At 53.0% G+C, this 15,154-nt stretch overlaps 4 protein-coding genes across 4 annotated transcripts; 3 read left to right on the top strand and 1 right to left on the bottom strand.

The window, feature by feature from the left end:
- Nucleotides 1-1,227: 1,227 nt before the first annotated feature.
- CCOS01_02569 (uncharacterized protein) lies at nucleotides 1,228-1,680 on the top strand (the record flags this gene model as incomplete). The annotated part of the gene is made up of 1 exon (XM_060450757.1): nucleotides 1,228-1,680. One exon carries the CDS (start codon nucleotides 1,228-1,230, stop codon nucleotides 1,678-1,680), a length of 453 nt encoding a protein of 150 aa, XP_060319407.1.
- Nucleotides 1,681-5,693: 4,013 nt separating this feature from the next.
- On the top strand, nucleotides 5,694-6,432 carry CCOS01_02568 (uncharacterized protein; the record flags this gene model as incomplete). The annotated part of the gene is made up of 2 exons (XM_060450756.1): nucleotides 5,694-5,847; nucleotides 5,924-6,432. The coding sequence occupies 2 exons, from the start codon at nucleotides 5,694-5,696 to the stop codon at nucleotides 6,430-6,432; spliced, it is 663 nt and encodes a 220-aa protein (XP_060319406.1).
- Nucleotides 6,433-9,841: 3,409 nt separating this feature from the next.
- Nucleotides 9,842-11,011, bottom strand: CCOS01_02567 (uncharacterized protein; the record flags this gene model as incomplete). The annotated part of the gene is made up of 1 exon (XM_060450755.1): nucleotides 9,842-11,011. One exon carries the CDS (start codon nucleotides 11,009-11,011, stop codon nucleotides 9,842-9,844), a length of 1,170 nt encoding a protein of 389 aa, XP_060319405.1.
- Nucleotides 11,012-12,722: 1,711 nt separating this feature from the next.
- CCOS01_02566 (uncharacterized protein) lies at nucleotides 12,723-14,831 on the top strand (the record flags this gene model as incomplete). Its single annotated transcript, XM_060450754.1, has 2 exons — nucleotides 12,723-13,548; nucleotides 13,612-14,831. The coding sequence occupies 2 exons, from the start codon at nucleotides 12,723-12,725 to the stop codon at nucleotides 14,829-14,831; spliced, it is 2,046 nt and encodes a 681-aa protein (XP_060319404.1).
- Between the last annotated feature and the right edge of the window lie 323 nt (nucleotides 14,832-15,154).

Raw genomic sequence — 15,154 nt, 5'->3', positions numbered from 1 at the left:
CTTGACTCCTTCCGCCGTTGAGTAACCGTCGCTCCACACCGTTCTCTCCCACGAGTCCCAGTTGGCCCTAGCGTATCTCGAGTATCCACACCTGCACCTGCCTTAGTGTACTGTGTACCTTAGGTAGAACCTGGGTTGCTGCAGGAAGTACGCAGACGGCAGCATCAGCAGCACCTCCGACCTCGATTTTAACCCTTACTTTACTGTTCAGGGAGTACGTAGTTCTCTCAACAGTGTGATTGTTGAACTTTCACCGTCCCAAAACAAGGAAGGCAGGAACAGGAGAGAGGAACACACGCAGGCAAAATGTGGGAATGGAGACGAACTACAAGTCGCAACTGCGTGCTGCCCTGAACCCCACGACTCGATCCACTCGACCCAGTCAGAATCCAGGGGTCCTGCGTGCCTGCTCAATCCACCTTCAGTAAGTGGAGGTAGCCAGAATCCACAGACACATGGAACCTGGAAGGAACTTGGGTTGGCGACTGCAACTGCAACTGCAAGTCTGCAACTCGTGGCACGACGAACCCAAGGCCGGTCAGTCTTTTAGGGCTTTTTCTCGCCCTCTCTATTCGTACATGCTGCATGCAGATTATCAAAGTACCTGGCCGGTCATTTACTCGCGAGTTGTCCGCTCAATCAATGTGGCATCTTCCATCAAGTCCATGAGCAAGCCTTGATCACCAAGTCATGCCTCCAGAGTCCAAATTACATCGGTATTGACACTCGACTCGAGCCCAAGGCGGCACAGGCGGCGGTTGGCTTGCGTTGCCGTAACTGAGGTGGGGTAATCGGCGATATCTCTGGGTCACGGAGTTCTAGGCCTAGACCATTGCTTTTTCTTCGGCCCAAGGTTGGAACCTGAGAGCTGGGATGGCACAGGACTACGGCGTAATATTCACTAATCAGAACTGCAGAGTCAGAGAACTTCCCGAGCCTTGTCTTCAAAGCCCCAATGGTCGACGGGCGGGCGGGCGGGCGGACAATTGTTAAGCAGGCGAGATACCGAGAGCGAGCCTTGGTTGCTGAGCGCAATTCGACATCTTAAGCTTCTCGACACACACACACAACTTGTCTGACTTCACAGCACTCTCATTGTCAACTTAACTTTGGTTGTCAAGGCTATAGCTGCGTACTATTCCACGTAGAACCTTGGACCTACGGCGGGACGATTTACCCGAATCAGAAGGGAAACAGGTCCGTTTACCCCAGAACAAATGCAACGGCATGCTCCTCATCCTCATCCTTCTGGCGGGCCAAGGTTCCTATGGAAAGCTCCCCGACGTTGGAGCCCGCCAACCCTGTGCTTGCGCATGTGTCTGTGCCTGTCAGACAGCTCCCTGGTTCTCTTCTCACAAGCGATCCTTTTCCTCGAGCCAAGTCCGGCATCTATATCACCAAATACTACTGCAGGCCACCATTGGCTCGAACGTCAGACCCTTCGATTGGAGCGACAGGCGGAAGAAGGGTGGGCGGGTACTATGGAATTCAATGCACTGTGGGCAAGGCCGCTTCGCAAGAAACGGGGACTATGAAGCCGGTCCATGTCAACGTTGCAACGGTTGGACGTCAAGGATGTTCTGCAGTACACTAGACGGCGCTCTCTCCCGCCCCTCCAGCACCAGCCTGTGTGCCTGTCTTGTCTTTTTTGGCAACCTTGCTCAACCGAACGCACGGTAGGTTGCGCTAACCTGCCAGTGGCAGCAGAATACCACTATCAAGGCAGTCCTGTACAGTACGGATATGGTTGGGAATCTCTCAATTGTTCCTCATGCTGGTGGTGTTTCTTCTGCCCACTCTCTACTTGACGCAACACTTCGCTACATTGTTTGTGTTTCTTGTGGCAGCCTATGTCACCATAGTTCATCGTCCCGCCTAGGGTCTGATATAGAAATGGAAACAATAAGGTTTGTGACGTCTTGTTAAGGCCACAAGGCGGACCAAAAGGTTACTTTAGCGAGAGTCAAGCGAATACAGGCTTATTGCAATTGGCAAGACTGGGAAATGGACCAGTCAACTCTCACCTTGTCGCGCCTCGAGCATGCTCAATAGACAACTCTGAGTATTCAAGGTACCTTACCCATCCTACTGACTCAATTCGATAAAGAATGATGGGCACCACTAGCCTCATCAGCAAATACCTGAACTACAGCGAGATCAGCCATTGTTCGCACGGGTAGCTCTTCATGGCAGTGGACCTCTGGTTTGTCTGTTCGTTCCCCTCTAACCGATATGAGCATCTCTCGTTGGCGTCTTGACCAACCTGCCGCCACCTCGATGCTATTCGCTCATCTTGGCCATTGTTGTTGGTCCCACGCCATCACCAACCATTTCTCTCTCTATGCTGATCCTTCCGCATGCTGCTTTGCAGGACATCCAAGAGCTATTACCCTGCGGCCGGGAAATTGGATACATCGTGTTGGAGGGTCGCGTCTCGGGCCAGTTGGATGCCAGAACACCGGGGGCTGTTCTTCATCAAACCACACATGACAGCAACTAGGTTTATAATGCAGCTTACGGATAGCTAGCTAGCTGACTTGCAGCCTCGGCCGAGGATATGAGGGACGAAAAGTCATGCTTACGACTCAGCTATTGTCAACTCATCTGTAGGCTGTAGCTAGCTGTATCGCGGGTTGAACCTTGGCGGTTGCAACGCCGTCATTTCCAGAACGCGAACCCTGGGACGTTGTTGGACTTTGCCGCATTCGTGCATTTCTCCTCTCAAGATTCGTGGCCGGGCAGGTCGGCTAGGACGGCCAATTCCGACGCCGTCATTCGCGAGCTACCGTCAGCAAGTCTATCCGCAGACGCGCCGCTCAACGCAACGCATGTCCGCACAGGTTCCACAACGATCAACCACTCCTGTCAGACTGCATGATCGGTCCGAAGGACGCGGGACAAGGCATAGAAGGCATAGAAATGAAGAACACAATTAACCGTATCTTGAAGGAACACTGAGGTGGCAATTGCCAACTAAGGTACGAGAAGGGGAAACAACCGACCTCAGTCATCCGGCCGAGGCTCTAGTTCCAGACCTCGGACGCAACGAAGAAAAGGCCAGCCAAAAGGCAGACACATATCAATATTGCTTGTGCCGTCGCTGCACGTAGAACAAAATCTGGAATAGGCTGCCCTAACTATGGCCTTGAATGCGGAGAAGGATGGGAATCCCGGGGAACACATGCCTGCAGCATGGTCTTCAAAGTCGTCGTTCAAGGGACCGATCTCTAAGGGCTCGATTGTTGTTTCTCGACGACGCGCCTATATTCCGGGAGAGGAACGACATCATTTCCTTCTTTCTTCTAGACTCAGGATTGGTGTTGGTATTCCGTCGATCAGCCCCAAGGCAGCGTCGCGTTGGTTGCAAATAGCCGCAGCTTCACGCAATTATTATCTTCCCTGATGTCTGTATCCACGAGTAGTGAACGGCTGAATTGGATGATCACAGAAGCTGCGGCTCACGACGAGGGCCAGCTAGTCTCTTCCCTTTCTTCAGTTTGCGAATGCTGCAATCGCACGGTATATGGTGTATCTCGACTGAGACTCTGCTGAGGACCGCCGATCAATGGCCGCCGCTTCAGTCCTAACCCCCGCGTACCCTGGAGGACTCGCTGGGATACATGACCCTGCACTGTGCCACAGCTAGGCATTGAGCACATCGTTGCAGCAGCATAAGCTAACGACAGATTCGTCAGTCGGTGTGACGGTCCAACTGCTAGCTGCGTGCTGCCGATGCCCTCAAAGAAGTGCTGATCGGCCTTGCGAGTCTGCAAGGTCCCGCGAAGCTTACATGGAAGCCCAAGAGAAGGCCAGATGGCCTGTTTTCGCGGCCTACGCTACGCCGTGCATGCATGAGCATATTGCCAAAATGCCAGTCTCTACCTACTCCATACCTGTATCACCACTGGGAATCGCCGTGAGATACAATAACCCAATCCTCAGCAATTCTGTTGGGCCAGAGGACACCCATCCCACAGTGTGGACGAAGTCTCTAGGTCGAGGCAGCAATCATCGTACAATACTCTGTACGGATACATATCATTACACCAAACTTAGGCCTTTCCAACTTCAGGCACAAACCACCAACAGGTGAACCGAGTGTCACACTTCTCTTCTACTTCCATCTGGGGAGATGCTGGTGAGACGGGTTCGCGTTCACTGCTCTTGATTAGGTAGCTGTCAATTCTGGCAGAGAAGCTTGGACTCTCGACTGGTCGTCTCGTAACCACAATCTTCCCAAGTCCCAACATGCTTCCAACATCACGCCACAATCACCAGCTCACTTCTCAACACCCATGGCTCATCAGTGCCGTCCGCGGATTACCCAAACGTGACTAATTTTCCTCTGACCGCTGTGTTAGAAATACGGTCGATCTTATTGCAAAGACTGGAGGTGCTACACTAACACTACGGCGAGGATTCTTCAAGGCAATCGTGTCATCGATCGAGAGTTTCAACCGCATTACGACCGCGCCCCGAGCAGGGGAGATCCCGATAGCTTATCCAGACCGGCGCCGGCTCCTCATGTGCCGTCTGCAGTCCCGGTGTTGATGTGTCCGGCTGCATCCAGTCTGTCGCTTTTGAGTCTTGAACACAATGGAAAGCCAGACTCGGGCCATGCTGCCACTGGATGGCAAGCGGCCCAGCTTTCCAGAAATGGACCGTCGTTTCATCTGCTCTGCCTAGTTGAGCGCCGTGAGGCCTTGTCGGCAAGCAATCCCTCTCCAGAAACAGGCGACCGTTGAAGTGGTATCGCGGATCGAATGATGTTCCCTGTCAAACTCCGCGTTGCTTGGACCCAGAGTTCTGCCCGTGCTTCTAGCAGTCCATATCTGCAATAGCAGTTTTTCTATTATAGCGCTTTTCCTATCGCTTTCTCGTCCGTCTCTCGCAGTTTCCGACACTGTTCATCTGTCACGTTGGAGTTTCATCACGTCGACGCATACCAGCCTCTTCTTATACAGACGGCATATATACCGAGTTATCGAGTGCAGATGATGGGGACATCGCCGACGCAGCGTGTAAGCGATGCGACAGCAAACCAAGGTTATCGCCGCGTCCGTCAGAGAGGATCCGGCTCATCGATGCTCCAAACGACCCGGGCATCCTCCGGCCCCCAAAACCGTCGATCCCGGGAGCGACATATGGCTTTCGGACGCCCACCTTCGGATGGTCCATCGACGAGCTAGGCACAACCCAGAGGTTCTTTGTCAATCTCCTACAAACCAGCGCGTAACGTTCCCAGAGGCAGTCCTGTCAAACTTTGTCCGCTAACGCTCGGACGGTAGTGATCAGCAGAAAAGATGAAGGAGGTAGTTGTGGGATGGAGAGAAAAGTTTTCTCCGCCGGCGCTCAGACTCGGGTCTGTCGATCCTTGCCCTAGAGTAGCAGTCCTCTACGAATACTTGGGCAACACCACGTCAGTCGTCAGCCAAGGCTAGACCATGAGGTTGAACGTCTGACGCTGGTCGAACCAGCGGCGGCTATTCTTATCTCTCTGGTCTCACTTTCTGCTCTCATGATACTTCCCCATTGTGTCTGATATCCCGAGCGGTGATAAACCGCCCGATCTGGACCTGACGCCACCAACGTTATTCCCTGTGCTGGCCTATGGATGTTCCCAGAGCAGATCTGATGCGAGAGCGTTTGAATATACGTACTGCATATACACAAACGCGGTGACGACGTCGACAATGGCCTGCAGGGTCATCTTGATATCTGATCTCATTCGATATCACACTTGCTTGGGGTCTGCCTTTGTCGGATACAACCAACGAGATCCCCCTGGCACCCTTGACAGCCCGAACTCTGGCCGTGCGCATCCGGCCCGTTGGTGTTTGGCGAATTGTATGTCTCGGGACGGCTTGATGCCCAAAACCCGCTCGCAGGCAGACTGATGGACAGACTGGCTGAACGATTCGAGCCCCCCGCACAGACAATGAAGACGACGCCGGTCGTGTCGTTGATGGGGAACCCGAACAGAGAATGTTGTGTTTGCATGTTGATGCCGTATTTGCTCGCGCAACTGCCGGCATTCATCGCCGGGGTCGAGGAAAACTATTGGAGCGCGGCGTGGGCGGAACAGTCTTCCCTTCAGGCTTCTACTCCCCTTCACGTCCCCCATGCGAAGGATCGACCTGTTTCGGCCAAATTCGATGGATCGTCCGCCCCAAATTCGGAGGATATTGGCTTGGGATGCGGGAGAAGCCGGGGGGTGAGGGGCCCTTTCTAAGTGGGCAAGCCACCATCGACAGACATGTCCAGGATTGCATCTTCGTGTTCTCTTTTTATCGCGATGGAAATTGGCCCGCAATCTTGTCGATGGGGTTCGTCGTCGGCATCAGGACGGGGTCCCTGCTGCTCGCCGCTGAACGGGCCCTTGCCAGTTCGACCAACAACTCACGAGGCAGACTAGCAGTTGCTGGAGCTTGAAGCTCTCTGTTGCCCGCCGCCACTTCTTCTTGGGGGGCGTCTGACGATACGAGAGAGAGACGTGACTGAAGAACCGCCTGAGCTAGAACAGCTCTTATGAGACGACTTGAGAGGGAATTTCCCGCATAATGTGACTTCCGGTCTGTGGCTCCCCCTCACGTCTCAACGACGACTGTTGGGCTTTGCTAAGGTACCCGTAGCCTCGTGACTAACGCAAGCCCGCCGCGCCACCCTGCAACTAACAGCCTAAAAAGCTGCTGGACCAAAGTCAAAGTAGACCGCGGGTCCACGGATAGCTGTCAAGTAGGCTGTGTCTGTTCGCCTGTTCCGTGTGCTTTGGAGTCGTGGTACTGGTTCGGTGGTAGGTACTCCGTACGGATATCGCAACCCGCGTTCTTCTTCTTCAGGGATTCCATCGGAGCTGTCCCCGAGATAGCTCCATGGGAATGTCTTACTCTGAGGCAACGCCAATGGCGTCTCGATGAAGGGGGCAAAGTGGTGCCGAGTGATGGGGACTTTGTGACGATCCTGCTCGATATTTGGGCTGTTTCATGACCAGAGAAATTTAGCTACATCTAGCAGGACTTGAAAACTAGGCCGTGGCTTCACATGCTGCGTGCGCAGCATCCCACCGAGGTTTTCTTGCGGCGCGAAGAAGCCGAGATAGATGCATGAGCTTCCTTCGTGGATCTTCTTTGGAGAGCGAGAGGGTATTGATTGATCGTGTGCCGCAGTCCACCCCCTGAGGGACATTTCTTGAACTATCTGACTTTGGTTTAGACCGCTTCAACTTACGTCTGCGGTGCTTTGGGGGCCGCTCGTGGAGAAACAGGAAAACACGCTAATGCCGAGCGTTGGCTTACTAGTAGGGTATGTGGTCTGGGAGTCTTGGACTCCTCTGGAGGAGGGAGAGAAGAGATTAGAATCAACCGGTTGACAGTTTGACGCCGGCTCCTTCTCCCCCGTCCGTCCGCCTTGGTTTTGTTTCCCTTCCGATTCTCCGAGGGTTTCTGTTGGTTGGGTTGGCGATGGTGTTCATTACTTACCTACAGTAGTCTTGGTCTCCTTTGCTGGAAACTACTTTAGTGTGGAAATGACGAAATATTCTTGCGCACGACACCCTCAACTGCGAAACCGAACTTGGTGAACCGGAACACCTGATTATTGGCAACGGCTTCCCAAGCTTGCATTGTATAGTGCAAGGTACATTTTGCCTCCCTTTGGTGTGCGTGTGTGTGTTCGGAAGGGCTTCATTCTCTTTTCCTACCTTACTTTGGGTGACTAGGTAAACCGTAAACATCGGATCATCACGGGGAGGACCGGCTGGCTTCGCGGGAACGAGGGAGCGATGGAGAGCTAAGGTGGCTAGAGTCTAGAGGGAAGGCTCGGTGTGCCACTTGTGCCGTTGATTCGGGTTCTAGAGGCTTGTGAGGCGTTCGGTGGTTTGTTAGATAGCGTTGCTAGCCATGTAGGAAACTTGCTCATTGCGAATCGCCTATGATAAGTTTCGGTCCAATGTGTGGCGTGATAGAATGGAGAGACGGGAATTAGCTGCATAAGAACCTTCGTGAAGTATAAACGCCCCCCGCCCCCCTTTACATATCGAACATGAAGACGACGGAAAAGGGGTGGAGAGAATCTCTTCGCGAGATTTTTCTTCGAAAACTTAATCGGCTGTCTGGCTTTAGAAGGATTTGAATTTCCGTTGGGTCCATCACGCCAAGGACGGTGCCCTGTGACAAAAAGAAAATCCTTCATGAGAGCTAATGAGACTTTTGGTATTTGGGCCGGCTGTTTGGGTTAGGAGAGGCGAGATATGGACGACTGGCTGGGGACGAATGGTGTCGAAGATTGGGTGTCCGCCCTCAAGAAGGAATGGCAAGATAAAACACCGATCTTCAGAAAAATTAGTTACTCTTTCCGTCATCCAGACTAAGTCATGCGTAAAGGTTGACCAGGGTACTGACGTGATGATTCGAAGAAAGCGCTCGAGCTGCATGAACCCTGAGTATCCGGAAAGGGGCGAGGACCTACTGATCCATTGGGGAAGGTTTTGCCCTCCTCGATGTCAGACCGAGTTCAAAGCACTGTCAAGAAACAGACTAATTCGGAATATGAAGCTTCTGATGCTTGTGCACACGATGGGAAGCAGTCAGCAGTACAGTCATCCTTCTCTCATGGCAAGCTTAAAAAAGTATATTAAGTTAAGTGGTAGGTAGGCACTATACTGTTTTATCAAAACTATATTCTTGTACTTGTAAATTTCAAAGAATTTTATCCCTCAATAACAAGGTACTCAGATGGTTATGTATATACATCCAAAGAGATTGTGTTAAGAAATGCTTTATAAGGGTGAGCTGTGATAAGCACCAATAGTCAACCTGGAATGGGGAACCTTCTCATGATGAGCCTCTGAAGGAAGCGCAGGCCAAAAACACTGGTACTTTGTCTACCTCTGAGCGTAATTTACACAACGCGGCCACAGATGTTGAAGCTTTCATAACGTTGCCATTGTCGGGAGCAGTCGAGGGCCGGCGTCGCTTTCATAGAGCTGGAACGGCCCATCCACGCCCACAGCCGGTGAAATGTGACTGATGAGTGTCCCGTGACCCTTCTATATGGTCGAATAGAATAAGCTAGGTGATGTCCAGATGTACGGCATTAGTTGTGTGAAGCGCAGCACTTGGAGACGAACAGCGTCGACTATGATAAGCAATACCGGACCAAGTTGTGGTTATGTACTTTTCGCAAAGACAGGATGCTAGAAGTGTATTCACCTCGCCTGTAAAAGGGCAACAACCGTGATGGAATGGGTTAGCTGAGAATGCTTATTCCAGGTGGTGACTCTGGTCCCGTTATAGTTTGTGTGTGAGTCTGCAGGTGTCGATACTTGGTGTAGTTGTAGCGATCCTGATAAGCGTCTTGAGTACACATCACAGACCCAATTCGAATGTCAAGTTACCCTGTCCACCGAGTTTGCCAACGAAGTTTGGGCCATGAGACGTATGCCCTGTCATTGTACTGTGGCTGTTCTTTAGTGTAATTTCACTTGGATGTTAGATCCTAATTATATTGATCCTGCAACTAGCAAAGCTGAGATGTCATGTATTGTCAAAGAAGACTTGAAGCCCTCGACCATGGATCTCGAAAGGTTACACATCTCCAGCTGCCAAGTAATACAATTCAGAGTAGCGAGTCTTGTTACATCAGAAGAGATTTGTTTATCGCACAATGTGTTCTCGTTGGATTTGACTTTCCAGAAAGTTGAATTTTCGCCCGAACTGTACACAAATAAAATCCTTGGTTCGGAGTTTTCTTACAAATTCCATTCGTTTCCCAGCCCAGTTACAACCCAATGAAACTCCCCAAGCCATGATGTGAAAACAGAGACGACCCAAAATATCCAGCTTCATTTCCAGAACCAGCTGCCCTTGTCCTCAATACCATCGTCCTCTCGCTGGTCACGGCCCCTGTTTTTGTAGCCGCCGGTCGAGAAGCTCGCCGACCAAGTGTAGTTGGACTGTCTCTCCGTCTGCTTACCAACCTCCTCGCCACTCTCGTTGTAAGTCGTGATAGTCTTGGTGATGTGTACGTTTCCTTTGCCGTCCTCCCGTTCTTGCACCTTCTCGACGACGCGCCATCCTTGGGGTAGACCTTGTGGTGAGAGATCCTTCGTCGAGGAGTAGTTTCTGGGGGTCGGCGCCGTTGATGTAGACGTCTCTCGCGAGGTGTTCAGACGAGCTGACCCCATGACCGAAAAATATGAATCCTCCTCCGTCTCTCCGTGGTCCTGTGGGGGGCGAACTGAGGACTCCTGTGCCGGATTCTCTTCCGTGACAGACCTCCGCCTCTCCTCCGGGGCCGAGTCATTTCGGGAAGATTGTGTCCTTTGGTCTTTGAATGGGTCGTTCTGCTCTTGCAACCACCGTTGCCAACGCTCACTCACGGCCCTGTCCAACACCTCTGGCCTTGGTTCCCATCCATCCCACAGACCTTGGCGAGTGAGCTGGTGAAGCCAAAGCATCGGGGGCAGACCATGAGGGAATGAGTCGCGAACTTCCTTTTTGAAGCGGACACGTTCGTAAATATCCGGCAGATCCTGACCGCTGCTCACCATAAGCAGATCCTCAAACGCATCCTCGAATCCGAACAAGGTCGGGTCCTCCCCGTTGGGAAGATCCCGAGGCACAGGCTGCGGCATATCATGGAGTCGTAATGGTGAATAGGGCGAATCGATGATGAACGAGAAGCACATGAGCTGGTACAGAGACTCGGTGACCTCTTCGGCCTTGAAGAGGGCTGAGATGGACGACATGGGGCCGAAGAGGTCAAAGACGGTGGGGTGCGGGTGCTGCGTGGATGACACACGGGGCTGTAAGTTGGTGTTGTTGTCGGTGAGTGGCCTTGTGTCCCCAAGCTCTTTTTCACGGGATGGCAGAGGCGGTTCCGGCCATGAGCTGTTGAGACGTGATACGGCCGAAGGAATGCCCAGGAACCGCTGGAAGGCCGATGCAACGTGGTCGTCGACTTTCTGTTTAAAGCGGACGAAGAAGTTGTCTGAAGAGTTGCCGTTCGACATGGTTAAGATGAGATGGATTGTCGGGTGTGTTTCGAGGCTATAAGTCAATGACTTTCGCGCGTCTGCGTCTCAGTTGATGAGACGCGTTGTTGAATGGATTCTACTGTTGGTCGTAAACAGTTGGCGAGTTTGCCTTCGGTTGCCAGTCAAAGGCGCGAGGCCTACATAGGAGAAGATGGGATGTTGTTTGCGGAATCAATTGACGGAACAACAGTCGATGAAAATGACGACGTTGTCGACTTAAGATCAGGTCACCCGGCAGTGGCGATCGGGGAACGGCGGGGTCTGCAAGCAGGTATGCAGTCAGTTGATAGGTCGGAGACTCTGAAGTTCCGACAATTTCCCAACAACCTGGGATTGGTGGAGAGCATGGTGACGGCACACGGCGGGAGGAGAAGCCCGGGTCCAACGCGCAAGCCACAGCCCGTCCATGGCTGAGGCATAGCTCAGGCTGGCAGCAGTGGCAGGCACGTGTGATGGCGAACTCTGGTAAGTGGCCAGGGTGCACTGCTCAATCGTTTAAACGAGGCACTAGGCGCCCCGATAACAACTATGAATACGTCGGCTCAGAAGAATGCGGATACGCGGATGGACCCCGAGGCTTGGCCCGGTTGCCCCGGCCGGTTACGTTCCAAGCGAGCCGCTGTCTCTGGCGACTCGGCGAGTGCCTGAGAAAAGGTATCCGTACCTCCCTCCCACTTGAAGCTGTGGCTAGAGTTAGTACTCTTTGCTCGGTGTGGCTGCTAGAGAATGAACGGGACTAAGGTAACCTAGAGATACCAAAATACTTGGAACACTTTGCTCTCACATGCCAAGATCACTATTGTTCGGAGCTCTTTCGACTGAGGTGCCTGCAATCTTCTCTACCGCCCACGAAATGACAGCATTGAGCAGCAAATGCTGAAAGCCTGGAAACCCCCACATGTCGCCTGAGCCACACTTTACATTTTAATAGAATCAATCCGGGCCCCACCTTTCAATGCTCGCTGTCTTTGATTCTTTCAGGGACCTCCTTTGAGAGGAACGTAGTTTTGGGGGCTCTTTGACCGGGGGATTGATTGCCCCTCTGATTGAATGTGGGAACGTGCTTTCACTTTCATGCTCCCAAAATGCCCAGACCCGCGCGTCAGGGTCGGGTCGGGCCTGTATTGTCGACCGATGTGTCGAAACTGAGTGTCGGACCCAGAAGAGGAGAAAGTCGCGGCAGGAGGAGCGTCACCCAAGTAGCAGTACCTCACAGGCTCACACCTCATCGAACGGGAGTACGGAGTAGCGGCTGCTAAACGCCTGTACTAAAATCTTGATTGATCCATCTTATTCCAGTCCCGTACCTAAGTACCTTCTTACTGCCTACCTCCCATGAGCTATCTTTTATCCTTCCAACATTACGACAATTGCCTTAAAATCCTATTCTTGACGCAAATCCTCATGGCCGGCTACGACGATTTGCTTTCCCGCAGAGCTTGAGGTCCCTATTCTCCCTCATTATTTGCGCCGTCCAGATGATATTGCGTCTTGGCCGTGTCCAACCATCCGTCGCGCTTGGATGACAGGCGACTCAATTCGCGCCGTCGTCATTATCTCCAGCCTGCGCCAAACTAGTACCAAAAACCCCCAGCTGCTTCGAAAAATTAGCTTGTGATCCGACCGACCGCGATACGATATTATACCACTCAACCTCGCCTCGACATACACGACCCAGCGAGTCGTCATGACGGTCGCCGATGCGGTCATCGCTGCCGAGCCAGCGGCACGACCGGGCGACGATGGAAAGGACCTGCAGAACTGGTCTTCCCTCATCGGCATCATCACCGCCATCGTAGGCAACGTCCTTATCGCACTCGCCCTCAACGTCCAGCGATACGCCCACCTTCGACTTCACCGTGAACGCATCCGGGTCCGACGTAGGGCGAAAGAGGCTCTCAAGCATGCGCCGAGTGGAGGCCAGACGGGGCCATATGGATCCGTCGGCGGAGGTGGAAGAGGAGGAGATACAGATGGAGACTTACCAGAGAACGGGCAGATTACGGACCACGATGCCGGCGAATCCGAGCCTCTGAGAAGATCATTCCGTTCCGAAGAGTCCGCTGGCTCCGACTACTCCGGCGACGAGGACAAGGCCCCTTCGACATATCTCCAGTCGCCGTACTGGTGGGCGGGTCAGATCCTGATTACATTGGGCGAGCTGGGCAACTTTTTGGCGTACGGCTTCGCGCCCGCTTCCATTGTGTCGCCCCTAGGCGTCGTCGCCCTGATTTCCAACTGCATTATTGCGCCGATCCTATTCAACGAGAAGTTCAGGCGGCGCGATTTTGGTGGTGTCGTCATCGCCGTGGCGGGAGTAGTCGTTGTAGTTTTGAGTGCCAAGCAGGAGGAGACAAAGCTCGACCCCGACGATGTGTGGGACGCGATCACGACTTTGGCATTCGAAATATACTTGGCGGTAACGATCTCGCTGATTGTCATCCTAATGTGGGCGAGCCCGAGGTACGGTCACCGGACTATCCTGATTGATCTGGGCCTGGTGGGATTATTTGGTATGTACTTCCCGCGTTGGACGGGCGTACGAACGATGATATCCTAATCTTTGTTTCTTTTAGGCGGCTTCACGGCTCTTTCGACCAAGGGCTTGTCTTCAATATTATCAACGACTCTCCTGGCTGCATTCAAGACCCCCGTCGCATGGGCACTGATCTTCATCCTACTCTTCACGGCAGTGATGCAGGTGCGCTACGTCAACAAGTCACTTCAGAGATTCAGCTCGACCCAAGTCATCCCCATCCAGTTCGTTCTCTTCACTCTCAGCGTCATCATTGGCAGCGCCGTGCTCTACCGCGACTTTGAGAGAACCTCAGCTGAGCAAGCTGGGAAATTCGTTGGAGGCTGCCTGCTTACCTTCTTTGGCGTCTTCCTCATTACTAGTGGTAGAGTTGAGGAAGACATGGATGATGGCATGTCTGATGTGGATGGCGTGGAGGAGACCATTGGCCTGGCTGAGCAAGACGGCTACAGTCCGACACAACCGCTCGCACCTTCTTCCACCTCCATTCCCTCGTCAATCTCACGCCGGTCGTCTCGAGCCTCAAACGGGAACAACGTAAACAACGGGTCAAAGCCGTTCAGTTTACAGCGTGACTCCGGCATTCCAACCCTTCGCGTTCCTACAGCGGCTTCAGCGGGAAACATTACGGGCGCCGAGTCAGAACCGCTATTAGCCAACCCCTGGAGCAACTCGGCGACAGAAGAAATCCTTCCCCCGCCAGGCGTCAGGACCATATCAGACGAGTCTATCCATACATTCCCCGGCTTCGGCTTCTCCCCGTCAGAGCCGACAACGCCTTACTACGACGGCCAGATCCAACCTAGATATCCTACAAACCCAACAGACAGACCCGTTACACCACGCACATCACTACCACCCCGACCTCACAGCCACAACTACCCAGGGCCCCTCTTCTCCCCCTCCCCTCTCTCCTCTACCGTGAGTGCCGTCGTCAAGGACACTCTTCTCAGGAACGCAGAGAGTCCGCTCCTGCGTAGGCCGTCGGTGCGTCGGCTGCGTTCCAGCATCAGAGCGAGCCTCTTCATGCCCGAAGACAATAGCGAGGGCGCAGATGTCGACGCCGAGAGGCAAAATATAGTAAGCAGAGGGGAAGATCAGGACGGTGGCATCGCGGAGCGCAGTCGCACGGCGGGCGAGGGCGCCTCTCGTGAACAAGTCACTGGAAGGCAGCGGAGCCTAAGTGATACGCTGGGCGACTTTTTCAGGGTAAAGAAGAAGAGGAGGGACGGCGGTACAGATCCGGAAGAAGAGGTTTGAGGAATGGCAAGAGTGCACTTGGATCGCCGCCGATGTTTGTGAATTCAAACGGGATTTTGGAAGGGAGGCGTCATCATTGTTTTTTTCCCGCCAAGCATTGCATATCGGCGTTCCTGGTAGAGAGAAAGTTTGCCATTCGGAATACTGCGTGCGGTGGTGTCACACTCACATCACACCTGTCCATTATTTTTAAAGGCGCGTGTGGAAGGAACCGGGGTTTGTTTTTGCCGTGTAGGTATATAGACAATTTGTTAATAAGGAACCCGCGCGTACTACTTGTGCGTACGAAGTCTACTTCAACATCACGCCAACTTGTCATTTTA

This window comes from Colletotrichum costaricense, assembly GCF_030867565.1.
Source record: "Colletotrichum costaricense strain IMI 309622 chromosome Unknown Scaffold_2.1, whole genome shotgun sequence".
Classification (NCBI taxonomy): domain Eukaryota; kingdom Fungi; phylum Ascomycota; class Sordariomycetes; order Glomerellales; family Glomerellaceae; genus Colletotrichum; species Colletotrichum costaricense.
The sequence above is the reverse complement of the archived record's forward strand: the minus strand, read 5'-3'. Positions and strand labels throughout refer to the sequence as shown.